The following is an 18,121-nucleotide window of genomic DNA, read 5'->3' on the forward strand; positions in this document are numbered from 1 at the left end:
GGGGAGCTGGGCGCGGGGACGGGTGGGGGTGGGGGCGGGGGCGGGACTCTTTTTCCTCGCCGTGGCGGCGGAGGCACACAGCGTGGCCAGCGGCGAGACGTCGTCGGAGGAAGGCTGAAAAAGCCCCAGGTGCTGCCGTTGCGAGTACGAGGCGGACTCGCTGCCGCCCGGGTCGTGTGTGTGGAGGCGTCGGAGCCGCGGAGCCCACTCTGCTCGCCCTGCCCGAGCCGCGGGATGGAGCCGGCCGCCGTGCTGCCCCCCGGCCCGCGCCCGGCGCTGTCCCTCGGGGGCCCCGGCCCGCTGGGCGAGTTCCTGCCGCCCCCCGAGTGCCCGGTCTTCGAGCCCAGCTGGGAGGAGTTCGCGGACCCCTTCGCTTTCATCCACAAGATCCGGCCCATCGCCGAGCAGACCGGGATCTGCAAGGTGCGGCCGCCGCCGGTGAGTCAGGCCGGCGCCCGGAGCCCGCTCGGGGCTGGGGAGGGGGCGAGGAGGCGCGGGGTCGGGGGGCCCGAGGCGGGGGCGCGGGGCAGGGCGCCCCGGAGGCCGCGTCAGGCTGGGGGCTGCCAGGAGGGTGGGAGTCAGCGGGGGAGACGGGGGCTCCTGGGCGGGAGGTGGGGAGCGCGGGAGGGCGAGGGTTTTGGGGGTGCGAGCGGCCGGCCCTGGCGCCCCGGGGCTCGGCTCCGGTTCCGGGCGGAGCGGCGGCGGGGTGGTCGCGGGGCGTCTGCTCCCGGAGCCCGCGGAGGCGCGGGCGGGGGCAGGGCCGGGCGGCCGGCTGCTCGCCTGCTCCCGGGGTGCGGGGGTGTGTGACGGGGCAGGGCGGGGGAGTTGCGAGTTGTCGAGCGAGAAGCAAAGTTTTCAATATGGCGGCGGGAGCCCCTGGTCCTTTGTGTGGTGGCGGCGTCGGCCCGGAGCGGCCCTCACCTGGGCGCCCCACCCTCCAGACCGGGGTACCCCCACCCCGTCGTCCCCGGGCCCCCGGGTGCCCTCCGGCCGGGGTCGAGGAGGGGGCGTCCTGCGCTGCCGGGGGCGGGGAGGAGCCGCGGGTCTGGCCCCGGAGCGGATGTGTTGCGGGGGGCGTAAGTGCCTGGGGGGACACTTTTGGGGCGGTGGGGGGCAGGGCAGGCGGGGGCGGACCCGATGCCCGCCCGCGCTGCCATTCCCTCGCGCACCCCACTTTGGCCCGTCCGTTCTGCTCCCCGGGGGAGGCCTGATCTGCGCTGGTGAGGGGTGGGTTGGGGGCGAGGCGGATCCTGTCAGACGAGATCTCCGGAGCTCCAGGGCCCCTTTCCCCTGTGCCCACCTCCGGGAGCTGAGACGCGGCCACCCTCCTCAGCTGCCCATGCCCCGTCTAGAGCGCCTCGGGCCTGGGGGCTGTGTCAGGGCTGGGGTGTTCAGACTTGATCCCTAACGGCTGCAACGTTCGCTGAGGAAAGTCCGCCCCCCACCCCGAAACCTGGAACTGGCTGCGCTCTTACACCCCTGTTGGGTTTTTTGTTTTGCCCACCTTTGGGTATCGTCCGAGTCCGAGTTGGCCTAAACGACGGTTGGACAGACTGGAACCGTTGGGAAGGAGGTTTAACTGCCTTTCCTACTACTTCCCCCCAACCCCCACCCCGCCAAGGGAGGAAGACCCCCTCCCATTCCTTTCTCCCTTAAGATTGCTCTTTGGAATGATATTTTGAGTTGCAGGGGTTCTGTTTTGGGAAGCTGTTTTGAGGAAGATCCCTGAATAAGTCTTACTTAGGTCCCTCTCAGAAAATTTTTTGAAACACAAACCCCATACTTTACATAGTTTTTCTTGGACAAGTTTTGAAACTGGAGATAAAATATATACCTCAGAAATTAACTGGCCAGCTTGTATGGGGGAAAATTTGAAAACAGTGGACAAGGTTGATTCTTGGCTGTGGAAGGAAAGTGAATATAGAGTGCAAAGAGGCCTGGAGAAGTTAACCACGGCTGGTCAGAGCCAGGATTTTAACTCTTGGAAGAATAGGTTATGTTTCTAATATTTAGGAGTTTAACTTTATGTCAAAGGCTAGAAAGGGTGAATATGAATATTGTACATTTACATTAATGGGATTTTACTTAGAATTTTATTAGGCAACTTGAGTAAGTTCTTGGCAACCAAAATATGAAGAGTCAGGTTCCAGGGAGTTGTCCTCCATGTTGGTATTGTGGGGCTGGGGTAAACCCTTCTTGTTTTCTTATTCAGTGCCTTTTATAGGGCCCTTTTCTTGAAAAGATAGCGTTGCTCTGGTTAGGTTTGGCTACCCATTTCCACATCTTGGCTAGCATATTGATGGTAAGCTTTGCAAAATGTGTGGTTGTATTTCCTTTTACCATTCTGAATGTCAGACAGACATCATGGCCACCATTTTGTATTGAGAGTACTACATACTACAGCCTGGGGAAGGGTGTTAAAGAGGCACAAATAATCTACAAACATAACCAGAGCTCTGTTTTGGAGACTGCCTTTGTGTGGAGGGGGCTTGCCTTCTCCTTTGTTTAACAAACTCCTATGCCAAATGGAAAGAGTTTGAGTATTTTTTGTTGATACAACCACAAAAAGGAAAATCTTTCCAGAAGTTGTAGCTCTTGAAGGAGGGGTCTTGTTGGAACAAAGGCTTCTTAAGAGATGTAAACAGTCTTTGTTTTGGAAACTGTTTTGTTTTAGGAAAGCTAACTGTGAACACGTGGTTTCATATAGTTGAAATATAGCAGCAAAAAAACCCTTCAAGAGGTACGAAATTATTTTCCATGGTGATAGCTATATATATAATGCCTGTGTTTCCAGATGATTTTTGTTCACTGAGATTTTGGAACACAAGTAGTTGTATTGAAAGGGGGATTTAGTTAGGAGGAAATGGTAAGAATTATTAAGCATGTTTCTTTTTTTTTCCTTACCTTTGTATTTTAATGGTCCCTCAGTTTATAGCTGCTTCCTCAGTGAAGGAAAGCACAGAAGCTTAGAAGCTGCTTGGCTTCGGAAAACTTCAGGTTTTTAAATTATTTTGTATATGGTGGTTTAGGGTTTCACAGAAATTTGTGAAAATTATAGTAAGAGAAATGTGATTAAAAAGTAATAAATCAAGGAAATGGTACTCAAATCCTGAGTTAAATGTTTAAAGAGAAATCTTTGTTTCAGATTACATTGAGTATATAGAATAATTGGGCTTGTTTTCTTGGCTGAGACCTTTTTTAAATCTAATCTGGCTTTGTTGTTGCCTTTAAAATTCACATTTTCATTTTCTTCTTGATATACTTAGATGTCTGTTTCAGGACAAATTATATATTTCCTGTCACTGTGGCATTGGAGATAATTTTAGGCGTGTGGCCATTAGGCAAAAAATAGTTGGCTGTTAAGTAAATACTTTTTTGAATCTCCCAAATTTGATTGGAATATATTTGATACATTTTTTCTTTGCCTTCAGACATCAAGCATTTGGCCATAGATGGGTGGATTCCACATATTTCTTCTTTGGCCCTGTCTGAAAGTCAGGGATTTAAATCAAACCCCCACATGGCACAGTAGATACATTTTTTTAACCCTGAACTTCCTGTGGTCACTAGTTTGATTGCTCTATAGCCAAAGTATAAAACTGCCTTTAAGTGTTTTAATAAAGTTTATTTGAGTGAGCCTATTGGTTGCACCCTTACAGACAAGGAGGAACTTAAGTATACATTTTAGGCTTTCTTTGTGTGGAAGACTTGTTAACGTGTCGTGGAGCTCATTTCCTCCCCTTCCAGCCTGTCATTGTCCCTGTCCTGGGTTGGACTGACTTTGGCCTCTCTCTGTGTTGTTTTCCCAATTTCCTTGGTTTCATGAAATCTTTTTCTAGTGGTGATTCTTTGGTCACCTTAAACCCTTGACATTTGGAGAAGAGGCTTATCAATAGAAACATCTTTGAGTGAAGGAAGAATTTGTAACTACTTTTTTAACAGGCTTGTTGAGATACAATTCCTATATCATACAATTTACCCATTTAAAGTTTTTAGTATATCCACAGGGAACATTTTCATCCACCCCCAAAGAATCCCTGTACCCACTTCTAACTGATTTTCAAGACAAATTTAGGCCTACACTGCCCAGGAGAAAAACATACATTTTTTTTCTCACTTGGTAGGAGACTGGCTTGGGTCTTACAGTTCTAATTTACAAGTGTCTGCCTTTAGGCAAAACAAAAATAAACCTCGTTTGTTGTGCTCTTCGAATGGGTATTTAGCTAAATTTTACTTTAAAAATACCAGTGTTAAATTGGTTATGCTAGGAGCCGCATACATGTCTATGGAGTTATATAACCCTTAGTGACCTACTCTACAAAATGAATAGATTTTTGTAATGAGATGTGAGTGATTTTACAAATATATGTGGCACTTAAAGATCTCCACCCCACCCTCACCAGCAAAAAATTTTCTTCCTATGATTATAGGATTTGTTTTTAAACATAGTTTCTTTTTGTAGAGCTAAATGACTGGAGAATTGCCTTTGAAGTGTTAATAAATGTTCTTTATTAAAGCTTGTGTTTGAATGCTTTCGTTTTTTGAGAGACACTGATTAAAAAAATGAATAAAATCATTAACCCTTAATTTCATTCTTTGTCTCTAAGATGCCTAATTTCCTGTATGATCTGTTGGCGTAGAGCTAGAGTATTTCTGGTTGATGGGTTGGTGATAAACTGTTTAATTTGGGGGACAATAAGAAAGTTCAGAATGTTATATTCAGGATACTTTTGAATATAGGCAGGCAGAAATCTGCCAGTGGGAGTATTTTAGAAATGTAAAAAATATCATTGTAAGCTATTGAATTAAAAAAAAAATTGAGCTTGTCTTATGTGTTGTAATGGGATCTTCCTGCAGACTTTTGTAACCTATTATTGTTTCCTTAATTGGACCACATTAAGGTTGGCTATATAAAAGGGTAAGGGAGAACCCATGCCACAAAATGAAAGGGCTAATTGAGCTCCTTGTATTGTGGTTCACGAAGCGTACTTGTGTACCTTTTTCCAAATGCCTTCTGTAGGCTTAAAAAACCACTAACAACTTTCCTCCTTGCACAGTGCTTTCTGCTTGGTTTTTGTTGAGGTTCTGGGATTTTTTTTTTTTTTTTTTTAAAGGAATTAGATATTCTCTGGGGATTATACTAATATAGCTGTTTCAAGCTCAGAAGGTCACTGCCAACTGCACCCCCCCCCAAAAAAAATTAAAATTAAGTAGCATATATGTTGGGGACTGGACTTCATTTTATGAAGTTTCTGTTAAGTTTGAGTCACTTGAAGGGGAAACTGACAAGAGGCATAGTGACAGTTTTCTTTGGGATAGGTGGGAATATCTTGAGAAAGCCACTTCCCTGAGCTGTTCCCCCCCTTTTTTTTTTTTTTTTGCACTGTTAGCTTTTGATTAAAAGTTTGAGAAACTAATGACTGGATTTAAAAAAAATCTGAGTTAATGAGCAATTTTAGACCTGAGAATTGTATGCAATCTAACAAGGATTTCTTAAGCATGTATTAACTGCTCTAACCTAGCACAGGAGTAAAGAGAAGAATTAAATGAGATTTTACCTTCGTAGACCTGAAAATTCTTCCAAAAATGTTTCTTTTTCTATCAGTAACTATCACGTGACTTATATGTTGAATGGAACTTGGGTACAGCCAAATTTATGAACCAGACTAATGAGGAAAAGCTGCCTCTAGGGTGGTGAGACATTTCTGTTCATAATTGTGAAGTCTTTGGAACAAAGAATGTGGAATTTGACTAGTAAAGGCCTAAAAAAAAAGTCCCTTTTTTCCCCCCACAATGGTTTACACATTTAAATCTTAAATTGTAGACCATTCCTTGTAAAGCACTGTTGCCGTATACCTTTAGACACAGCCCAGAGGGTCATCCCAACTATTCATTTATCATTTAAGCATTCTTTCTGGACAAAAAGTCTAATTACTTTCTTCTGTCAGAGCCATTACTTCTAGGGTGTAAATTAAAAAAACTTATCATGAAAATTTTCAGGCACACACCAAAGTATAGAGAGTAGTTCCTTTAGGTGTCTTCTTGGATATGATAGAAAGCAGTGAGCAGGGAAGCAACATTGGGGTTGAGAGCCCACTATAGTGGCCTTCAGCGTAGAGGGCAGTTTGGCTTAGCTTTTGTCTTATTCCGGGTATGAGTGGAAGATTAGGGCAATTAAGAGTGAGCTTTTCTATAGCCTTTAGTGAATAATGGTCAGTTTGCTCAATTAGGCTGGGGCCTGTATTTCTCAATTTATAATCAGTGGCTTTGCTACTTTAGTACACATTTGTTGGAACATGTAAAGAAACTTGACCACCTTCAGGTTCATCGTGACATGTAGAGGTTTGGTGGTGGTGGGAGTCGATGATGGTTGCTGGACGTTGTCTGCCATCATCATTCTAATCACTGTTCATTTTTTGTATCGTCCAGACTTTATCTCAACTTTGTTCTTTTAGAAGGGGCCCTTCCAGTCAAGGTAGACATCTTAGCCTTACAGAACAGAGCTGGAAGTCAGGAGCAACCAAGAAATAATATGAAATCTTTTTCTGGAAAGTGTTTTAAGGAAACGAGAATCACAGGGGCCAAATGTTGTTGGTTAGGTTGTTAGGTTAATTTTTCTGTGAAGAGTGGTACAGTTTTTGGCTTTCAGCATTGATATTAGAGTTTTTTGTTTCAGCCGAATTGCTGATTAAAGTTTGAGTAGTAATAAAATACTTCCTTCAATTTAAAAATTGTTATTAGTTGCTTTCAGTTCCGATTTCTGGTGACCCCATGTGTGCAAAATCGGACTACTCCATAGGGTTTTCAAGGCTGTGACCTTTCCAAAGCAGAGCTCCAGGCCTTTTGGGTGTGTTTGCACCACCAACCTTTTGGCTAGTAGTCCAGCATGTAACTGTTAAGTCATTTAAAATCTAAGGGCTTCTCCCCTCCTGCCCTCTGATAGAATGACTTCAGTTCTCAGGTAGGAGGCTAGTTGAACTCTTAATCAGGCAGATCACATAATGAATGGCTTTTTTGGACTTTCTGATTCCGTTTCACTTGGTAATCTCTTGCAAAATGTCTAAAATTTAATGAAGGGATAAAAGTGAGGTTTATCAAGGGTGTGTGTGTGTATGTTTATTTTTTTAAATCTCTCTATATTTTGTAAAAGAGGAAAGGAGGGGTGCTGTTTCCATATTTTAAAGTTAGGAGGATAATCTTGAATTTTATTCCATCATGACCTTGGACAAAGTCATTTCACTCCAATGTATTCTTTCTCATCTTCTATAAGGGGATCTGACACTGACCTAGGGCTGCTGTCCAGATTAATTAATTGATGGATTGCAAAGAGCTTAAATCCCAAAGCTTTATTTGCTCATTGCTAAGAAGGGTCTGGGGACAGATTCAGAGAGACAAGGGTTAGTGCCAAATGCATAGTCCTCATTTTCCTCTACAGTGAAGGCATTTTTAAGGTGAAACTTGGAAAGACAAAAGACCAGGGTCAAAACTACAGAAAATAATCATATTGGTTTAGATGAGGCTTTTCTGTACCTGGATCTTCAAGAAAAATTAGTGAGGTTAAAATTTTCTGACTTTTTCAGATAGAGCTCCTGTAAATTACTCTGGAAAATCTGTAGGTGTATGTTTGTGTTACGTGTGCCTTTTGTGTGTTCATGTAGGCAGGAGTTTGTATTTGTGAGGTTTGTGTTAAGAAATGTTTAAAAATTATTTTAATTTCCGCTAGTATGGGATGACTGTGTGCTGTGGAAGCCCTGAGAATGGAAGTACAGTATTCCTTATCTAACAGATAAGCAATCCCAATTCTTGCCTGACAGCTGGGGATCAGTAGACTGAATGACATTTCTAGAATTATCCTACTTGTGAAATAGGGAGAAAATGAAAAGAGGTAGCAGGGAAAATATTTGCTTTGGTCTTTTAAATAAATAAATAAATAAAGTGTGAAGACAGAGCCAGAATATATTTTAAGCAGTAGGAGAAAGACCTGGCGGTCTGCCTCCATGACGACTACAGCCTAGGAAACCCTGCGGGCAGTTCCGCTCTGTAGGCGCGGGGCCACTGTGAGCCAGAATTTGGCTTGACGGCGGCTAATAACAACAGTGGTTAGGCAAGCTCTCTCTCTCTCTCTCTCTCTCTTTTTTTTAATAAAGCTGATTAGAACCCCCATATAACCCTGTGCAAACTTGGGGACCCCAATTTTTTATTCAAATATACCTGTTATTTTGGACCTCATAACATGCCTCTTAGGTGGATCCGTATGTACTGTATTTCTAGAATGACTTCAGTGTGACTTTTTTTTTTGTCTTGAATCAAGTAGTTTACTCAAAATAATGTTGCTGGGTCCCGTCGAGTCGATTTGGACTCACAGCAACCCCATGTGACAGAGAACTGCCCCATATGGTTTTCTGAGCCGTGGTCTTTACGGGAGCAGATTGCCAGATCTTTGTCCTGCAGAGCAGCTGGGTGCATTCAAACTGCCAATCTCTTGGTTAGCAGCCGAGTGCTTAACCATTGCATCACCATGGCTCCTTACTCAAAAAAATAGGTATATTGAATATACTAAGTATTTTAAAACACTTGTCAGTTGTGTATATACCAAGTTTTAAATCTTCAAATGTTGAGTGTTTTTATGTGGAGAAGGCAGCTAGACTAAGATTTCCCTTCCCAGCTATGCTGCTTGTGTGGCCCTAGGTAGATTTTTGTGCATTCCTGTGCTAATTCTTGCCATGTCTTCTGCTTGACCAAAGTGTAAAGATCAGATACCTAAAGTCTAAAATTTAGTGTTTTGAGAGCTTGGTTGGAGCTTTTTATTAAGTATGTATTTCTATGAGACATACATACAACAGGCTACAGATAAAGAACTGTTACCATCTAACCCTAATTGTATAACTCCAGAAACAAAGAACAAATCCCTATCAAAACCACATAATTACAAGGTCTTTAAGGCAAGATCCTCCCAATTTTCTGTGTGGTTGTACCAGCTCATCATTTGGTGATATTTAAACCAGATGGTAATATCTCATCCTTGCCAGGCTTTAACTTGGAGGGAAGAGACAAAGGAAGGTAGGATCTCTTAGAATTTGTACTCTAGTATCTTTGTGTGACAGGGGTTGAGGGGTTGAGATTGGAGAGGGTCTATAAAGAGAGGATTTCTGGAGTGTAGCCCCCAGTTTGTAAAATTCCTTGTATTCTAAGCTTGTCCTCTTCCAGAGAGGCTCTCATCCAATGTTATGATACATTTTGGACAAATTGAGAACAGCCACCAGATTTTCCAGTGGGAGGCTAGCTTCAGGGATTTGTCTAGGGTGTGGGTTTGGGGTTTTTAAAAAATGTACTTGATGATAGCCCACTCTCCTGGATTCCTGTAGAACTACTTTTTTTCACTGCTAACCTTATATGTCTGTATGTGTGTGGTTTTTTTCCATTGTCGTAAAATAAAACAAAATTTACCATTTTAAACACTTTTGAGTGTACAATTCAGTGGCGTTAAGTACATTCACATTGTTCTATAATCACTACTATTTTCAGATTTTTTTAATCATTTCAAATAGAAACTTTGTACCTATTAAACAATAATTCCTCATTATCCCTTCCCCCCAGCCTAATGACTTCTATTTACTTTGTGTCTTGAATTTGTCTATTCTAGGTTCCTCATATAAGTGTAATTATACAATATTTATTCTTTTGCATCTGGCTTGTGGTGATTTGTGAAGGACACAGGACCAGGCAGTGTTTCGTTCGTTTTGCATGGGGTTGCCATGAGTCAGGGCCTGACTTGTTAGCAGCTCATAACAACAGATTAACTAGTGAGGAAGTGAAATCTTTTTAAGAGAATAGAGGGTTTTTTTTTTTTTTTTTTTTTTGCTTATGAACATTTTTATTTTATCTTTATAAGGGTATATATAGAATACAATATTAGCCAGTTCAGCATTTTACAGTATACAACTTAGTGATACCAATTATGTTCTAAAACTAGAGATTTCAGTAGAAACAGTGTGTAGTAGAAGTCAAAACATGTGACTTCTGTGTTCTATTGTTTACATGTTACCCTTGATCTGCTAGCCTTAAGAGATCATGACTATTTTCAGGACTTTAGTCTGTTAACCTGCCTATAAAATAAGTATTACTGGCCCTGCTTTAGAACGTGAGGCTCAAAGAAGTAACTAACTTGCTTAAGGTCACCTGACTATGTAGTAAGTGGTGGAGCCAGGATTTGAACCCAGGCAGTAGAGTTTCCTTAGTGCTCTTAACCACTATTTATATTGCCTCTTATAGCCATAATGATAACAATTATGATTGTATAAAATGGTTGATGGGAAATTACTTTGAAAATTACGAATCTTATTGTTTATACCCTTTCAATCCTGGCGGCTACCCAGTCTATCTTTTTTTTCCTGATCGCTTCAGCAAAAACCATTTTTGATACATGGTTCTTGCTGCTAAGGTAGGTATTAGATCCATTTTATAGATAAGTAACTAAACCTCAGAGAAGTTCAGTGATATGTCTAAGGTGACACAACTTCTAAAAGACAGATGAGGGATGTCAAACCGTGTTTTTTTTATTCCCAGTCTCAGTGTTCTTTCTAATATGTAGTGGCTCCCTTCATAGATCCCAGACACTTAGCCTGCTTCTTTCGTCTCCCTTCACAGGTTTTCTGGAAGGAGAGTGTGGTTTTCATTCTATTCCTTCTGCCTCTCAAAACACAACTGCTTTTTTTTTCCTGGGTGGCAAGGAGTGGTAGGAAGCTATCTTGGTACTAGTAACTGCAGAGAAATCTGTAAAAATTATTAAAATAGTAAGTCACACAAATATGATACCAAATACTGTTTAGTTCTGCCTTTTTATCAGTCGTTATGAACTTAACCCTTTTATGTACTGTTGGTTGGCTCATTTATATCGAAGCTCCTGGTTCATCAATTTAATGTGATTGTTTCACATTGGAAAAATATTTAGAACATAGGGGTCCTCTAAATATACCCCTGCCTCCTATCAAAGTAATTCTGGGGCTCTGGCCCAGAAGTGAGTCAGAATGTCATGTGGAGCCTAAGTGTTTGGACTCTAAAAAGCTCCTCTGCTTGTTCTAAAGTTGAGCTAGGTTTGAGAATCACTGGTTTAGGTAATTCCCTGATGAGATTTAGGCAGCTTTAATATAAGGAATTTTCCTACCTGTTGACTTCAAATTGATCTGAAATTTTTAGCTAAAGGACTTTACTACAGGAAACTCTGGAATCCTTTTTATCAACTCTGGTGAATGAAGAAATGAATCGAGTTCTTATAGTTGATTGTGGGTTCAGTTCAACACATTTCTTAATGTCAGTAAGTGCCAGACATTGTATGTTGTTTCTAGAGTTTCAGAAAAGAACAGCTTTGATTTAAAGGAACTCGTAGTCTAATGGTAAGAAACATCTGCAAGTTGATTATGCAGTATGATGATGTATGCGAGGAGTGGAAGTTATGTATAGGCTGGTTGAAGATACTGGTGTTGGGGAGTGTGGAACTACCCCAGAACAAACAAACAAACAAAAAACAGCTGTTGTGGAGTTGATTCTGACTCACAGCGACTCTGTCAGAGTAGAACTGTGCTGCATAGGGTTTTTTTTTTTTTTTTTTTTTTGTGCTTTAAGTGAAAGTTTACAAATCAAGTCAGTCTCATACAAAAATTTATATACACTTTGCTATGTACTCCTAGTTGCTCTCCCCCTAATGAGTCAGCACACTCCTTCTCTCCACCCTGTATTCCCCATGTCCATTCAGCCAGCTTCTGTCCCCCTCTGCCTTCTCATCTTCCCTCCAGACTGGAGCTGCCCACGGAGTCTCATGTGTCTACTTAAGCCAAGAAGGTCACTCCTCACCAGTATCATTTTCTATCTTACAGTCTAGTCCAATCCCTGTCTGAAGAGTTGGCTTTGGGAATGGTTCCAGTCTTGGGCTAACAGAAGGCCTGGGGACCATGACCTCTGGGGTCCTAGTCTCAGTCAGACCATTAAGTCTGGTCTTTTCGTGAGAATTCGAGGTCTGCATCTCACTGCTCTCATGCTGCACCAGGCATTCTCTGTTGTGTTCCCTGACAGGGCAGTCATTGGTTGTAGCCAGGCATCACCTAGTTCTTCTGGCCTCAGGCTTATGGAGTCTCTGGTTTATGTGGCCCTTTCTGCCCCTTGGGCTCGTAATTACCTTGTGTCCTTGGTGTTCTTCATTCTCCTTTGATCCAGGTGGGTTGAGACCAATTGATGCATCTTAGATGGCCGATTGCTAGTGCTTAAGACCCCAGACGCCATTCTCCAAAGTGGGATGCAGAATGTTTTCTTAATAGATTTTGTTATGCTAGTTGACTTAGATGTCCCCTGAAACTGTGGTCCCCAAACCCTGGCCCCTGCTACTGCTACGCCAGCCTTTGAAGCATTCAGCTTATTCAGGAAACTTCTTTGCCTTTGGTTTAGTCCAATTGTGCTGACCTCTCCTGTATTGTGTGTTGTCTTTCCCTTCACCTAAAATAATTCTTATCTACTGTTTACTATCTAATTAGCGAAAACTCCTCTCCCTTCCTCCCTCCCCACTCTAGTAACCATCAAAGAATATTCTCTGTTTGAATGATTTTTCGAGTTCTTTTAATAGTGGTCTTATACAATATTTGTAGTTTTGCAACTGACTAATTTCACACAGCCTGATGCCTTCCAGATGCCTCCATGTTATGAAATGTTTCATGGATTCATCATTGCTCTTTATCGATGCGTAGTATTCCATTGTGTGAATATACCATAATTTATTTATCCATCCATCCATTGATGAGCACCTTGGTTGCTTCCATCTTTTTGCTATTGTAAACACTGCTGCAATGAACATGGGTGTGCATATATCTGTTCCCGCGAAGGCTCTTATTTCTCTAGGATATATTTCAAGGAGTGGGATTGTTGGATCGTATGGTAGTTCTATTTCTAGCTTTTTGAGGAAGTACCAAATCAATTTCCAAAGTGGTTGTACCATTTTACATTCCCACCAGCAGTGTAAGTGTTCCAGTCTCTCCACAACCTCTCCAGTATTTATTATTTTGTGTTTTTTTTTTTTTTTGGATTAATGCTGCATAGGGTTTTATTTTATTTTTTAATAATTTTTATTGTGCTTTAAGTGAAAGATTACAAATCAAGTCAGTCTCTCACACAAAAACCCACATATACCTTGCTACACACTCCCAATTACTCTCCCCCTAAGGAGACAGCCCGCTGTTTCCCTCCACTCTCTATTTCCGTGTCCATTTCGCCAGCTTCTAACTCCCTCCACCCTCTCATCTCCCCTCCAGGCAGGACATGCCAACATAGTCTTAAGTGTCCACCTGATCCAAGAAGCTCACTCCACCAGCATCCCTCTCCAACCCATTGTCCAGTCCAATCCATGTCTGAAGAGTTGGCTTCAGGAATGGTTCCTGTCCTGGGCCAACAGAAGGTCTGGGGGCCATGACCAATGGGGTCCTTCTAGTCTCAGTCAGGCCATTAAGCCTGGTCTTACGAGAATTTCGGGTCTGCATCCCACTGCTCTCCTTCTCCCTCAGGGGTTCTCTGTTGTGTTCCCTGTTAGGGCAGTCATCGATTGTAGCCGGGCACCATCTAGTTCTTCTGGTCTCAGGATGATGTAGTCTCTGGTTCATGTGGCCCTTTCTGTCTCATAGGCTTGTAATTACCTGGTGTCCTTCATTCTCCTTTGATCCAGGTGGGTTGAGACCAATCGATGCATCTTAGATGGCTGCTTGCTAGCATTTAAGACCCAAGATGCCACTCTTCAAAGTAGGATGCAGAATGCTTTCTTAATAGATTTTATTATTCCAAATGACTTAGATGTCACCTGAAACCATGGTCTCCAGACCCCTGCCCCTGCTACGCTGACCTTTGAAGCATTCAGTTTATTCAGGAAACTTCTTTGCCTTTGGCTTAGTCCAATTGTGCTGACCTCCCCCGTATTGTGTGCTCTTTCCCTTCACCTAAAGTAGTTCTTATCTACTATGTAATTAGTGAATGCCCCTCTCCCACCCTCCCTCCATCCCTCCCGCCTCTTGTAACCACAAAAGAATGTTTTCTTCTCAATTTAAACTATTTCTCAAGTTCTTATAATAGTGGTCTTATACAATATTTGTCCTTTTGCAACTGACTAATTTCACTCAGCATAATGCCTTCCAGGTTCCTCCATGTTATGAAATGTTTCACAGATTCCTCACTGTTCTTTATTGATGCGTAGTATTCCATTGCGTGAATATACCACAATTTATTTATCCATTCATCCGTTGATGTGCATAGGGTTTTGAATAGCTGATTTTTCAGAGCTTTTTTCTGAGGCGCCTCTGGGTGCACTTGCCCCTCCAGTTTTCTGTTAGCAGCTGAGCATGTTGACTGTTTGAACCAGGCACCCTGGAGATATGGAGGTGGGCCTGCCTGGGATATTTGGGAAGGCTTTACCTCACCTGGATCAGGGTGAGGGTGGGGGAAGAAATAAGGGTAAGAATGAGAATGGAAGTCATGACCGAACCCCCAGAAACATCAGCATTTAAGGAAGGAAGAGAGAATCTAGTTGAAGGTACCAGGAAATATGGTATTGGGAGGCCAAAGGGAGAAGCAGGTTTATTGAAATCCAGTATTTTAAACTTAAATGTGACTTCACAGTAATGATTTCTGAAGTCTCAACTCGAGACATGGTTTCAAGACTCTTAAAACCTGGAAAAGTAGATCATTGCAGAGTTTACATGGTTTTTCCCAGTGATACCAGGTAGCCGAGACCCAGGCTGAGACCCAGGCTGCGGCTTTCTTATTTTTGAGTAAAATGGCTTATCTTTCAAATCACATTCGTTTTGGAATGTGGCAGATAAATGTTAAAAAAAAAAAAAAAAACAGAAAGAAAGAACAAAGCAGCTGATAGTGCAAACTCTACTACAATAACATCAGAGATAAATTTATTTTAATGTCTTCTTTGGAGTTTAGACCTGGCATCTACTATCCTAAACTGTACCTGCCTGTGTATTAGCCCATGTTTTTCTTTTCAAACAGGAGAGCAAGCCTTGAAGCTTGGTCAGAATTGTAGCATATTAAATAGACTGGCAGGTTGATCTTGTGTAAACATTAAACAATCTGGCAGTGGGATAAATTGAGAAGTTTCCTAGCAGTGCCGGTTCAGGTTCAAGCTTCAGTTTTTTTTACTTCAAATATGGCTATTAGGAATCATCAAGAAAACCCAAACCTCTTACTGTCAAGTCGATTCAGATTCATGGTGACCCCATATGTTACAGAGTACAACAGAACTCCCATAGAGTTTTCTTGGCTATAATCTTTACAGAAGCAGATCTCCAGGGCATTCTTCCATGGTGCTGCTGGGTGGATTGGAACTACCAACCTTTTTTAATTTTATTTACAGAATAAACTAGCTCATTAAACAGTTAGTACACATATTATTTTGTAGCATTGGTTCCCAACCCCATGACATGTCAACACTCTCCCCTTCTTGACCTTGGGTTCCCTGTTACCAGCTTTCCTGTCCCATCCTGCCTTCTAGTCCTTGCCCCTGGGCTGCTGTGCCCCTTTAGTCTCATTTTGTTTTATGGGGCTGTCCAGTCTTTAGCTGAAGGGTGCATCTCAGGAGTGATTTCATTACTGAGCTAAAAGGGTGTCTGGGGGCTATGCCCCTGGAGTTTCTCCAGTCTCTGCCAGACCAGTAAGCCTGGTTTTTTTTTGTGAGTTAGATTTTTTTTTTTTTTTAATTGTGCTTTCAGTGAAAGTTTACAAATCAAATCAGTCTCTCATACAAAAATTTATATACACCTTGCTGTATACGCCTAGTTGCTCACCTCCTGATGGGACAGCATACTCCTTCTCTCTACTCTGTATTTTTGTGTCCATTCGGCCAGCTTCTGACTCCCCTCTGCCCTCTCATCTCCCTTCCAGACAGGAGCTGCCCACATAGTCTCATGTGTCTACTTGGTCCAAGAAGCTCATTACTCACCAGCATCATTTTCTATCCTGTAGTCCGGTCCAATCCCTGTCTGAAGAGTTGGCTTTGGGAACGGTTCCTGTCTTGGGCTAACAGAAGGCCTGGGGGCCATGACCTCTTGGGGTCCTTGTGAGTTAGAATTTTGTTCTGCATTTTTTTTCCAGCTCTGTCAGGAACCCTTTACTGTGATCTCTGGTCAAAGCAGTCAGTGGTGGTAGCCAGGCACCATCCAGCTGGGCACCATCTAGTTGTACCAGACTCAGTCTGCCACGAACCTTTTGGTTAGTAGCTGAGAGCACACCATTTGCACCACCTTAGGGACCTCTATTACGGCTCATACTTGTTCTAAAATTATTTCCCTTTTTAATGTTAGGCTTGCAGTTAATTGCAGCACACCTGAATATTTGTTAAATATTTGCATCTATTGAAATGGTTACCTTTCTTGTTAACTTTCTTTTTTAATACAGTAGCAGGTATGTCTTTAGATGGATGGAGTATTAAGCACAACAAAAATTTAGCAACCTTTCAGTATGTTTGAGGCACAGTCTGATTTTTAGTCTTAGTGCTGTCCCTGTCATGACTCTGATTTTTAATCTTTAGGAGTGACCGAGTTAGTAAAGGACTAAAAGATAGAGCATGTGTTTACAGATCTAATGAGGCCTTAAAGTTAAGGTGTGGGATGTTTAACTTTCTCTGCCCTTGGTGCCCAGATAGGTTTTGGTGTTACTGAGGGGATATTGAGGGAACAGAGTCCAACCTCTTTCCTAAACTCCCCCATCACCCATCTACACAAATTATATTTGGAATCTTTCTGAAATGAGTGTGTAATCTTAACTTTGGCTGCTTCACTTTTCTGTCAGAAATTGTCTTTTCTACACTGGGATCCTAGGTATGAAAGAAAATCAAAACTACTCATTAAATAATTTACTTGGGGGCAAAACTATGGCAGTATAGCTAGTTGATCATAACGTGCCTTGGTGTAGACATACTGAAGTAATATTTGCACCAATTGTAATCGCTGTAGGGGAGAAGGATATGAAATTTCTTTTGGTTTCATTCAGTGGCTCCTGTACCATAAGATGTCTGTGAATGACCTGTAAAATAATTTTCTGTTAACTTTTCATGGTTGGCCCATATCATGATGTCAGCCATTTGAGTGGAAGATGATTTGTTTTAGGAATTTAGTTAGCCTTCTTAGAATCCTTTTTTAGTTAATTTTAAAAGGTATGTCCACTATAGGCCTGATAAGACTTTGGGGATATGCCAGAAACCTATGTTAATCATTCCATTAGGTGATTTTGGTAGAAGTCCATTGGGAAATTTTGGGAGAGTAAGAAGGTCTCCATGTGATACACAGGTAATCCCTGACTTACGATAGGATTCCGCTTTAACTCCATTCTAAGTTCTGATGGAAGTCGCATACCTTTTCTTTTAAAAAATTTTTCATTATTATTGCCTTTTATTTTTTTTTATTATAAGTATCTTTATAAGTCTGATCTTTGTTTTTGAACATCTGAGAATGCTAACATCAGCAAATTACCTGCTGCAACATTGTATGTAGTATATATTACAAAGGATAAGATGTACCAGAAAGGAGTGGGGGGAGACAGTCTTTAAAGTGTGGTTCGTGGTAGCTCCAGTACCTTATAAATGGAGGACTGCACATAGTTAGTTCCCTTAATCTGTTGCTATAAACAAGGCGATACTTAGCTAACCAGTTGCTGTTGCGTTGATTCTGACATGGTGACCCCGTCTGTGTCAGAGTAAAACTGTGCTTGATAGGGTTTTCAGTAACTGATGTTTTGGAAGTAGATCACCAGGCCTTTTTGTATGTGACACCTCTAGGTGGACTCAAACCTCGAGCCTTTAGGTTAGTACATTAGCAGTTTTCACCGCCCAGGAACTCCAGTACTTAATCTAATTCCTGTAAAGTGGCCTAGAAGGAAACTGTGTTTCTTTGATATTTGGGAAGCAGAATCCAGGAGAAGGCTATTTTATGCTTTTTTTGTGGTTTTGACAATAAATTTAGATCATTTAGAGGTGCTACAAATACAGATTGTTGTTGCCTGTAAAAGGGGTGAAAGAAGAACTTAAGAAGTAATGCTGAAAACGTAAATACTGTAGTAAGTCTCTTTATTACTATTGTATTTTTATTTT

General features: G+C 42.1%; 1 protein-coding gene across 3 annotated transcripts in view; it reads left to right on the forward strand.

Annotated features, from left to right (window-relative positions):
• Nucleotides 1-219: 219 nt before the first annotated feature.
• The window catches only part of KDM5B (lysine demethylase 5B), an 89,470-nt gene continuing 71,568 nt past the window's right edge, over nt 220-18,121 (forward strand). For 2 of the 3 annotated variants that reach the window (XM_064273378.1, XM_064273380.1), the window contains exon 1: nt 220-438. In XM_064273378.1, coding sequence (XP_064129448.1) covers nt 235-438 — 204 coding nt within the window. In that variant the 5' untranslated portion in view covers nt 220-234. The remainder of the gene's footprint in view (nt 439-18,121) is intronic. The other variant, XM_064273379.1, reaches the window with a different exon arrangement.

This window comes from Loxodonta africana, chromosome 20 (genome assembly GCF_030014295.1).
Source record: "Loxodonta africana isolate mLoxAfr1 chromosome 20, mLoxAfr1.hap2, whole genome shotgun sequence".
NCBI lineage: Eukaryota > Metazoa > Chordata > Mammalia > Proboscidea > Elephantidae > Loxodonta > Loxodonta africana.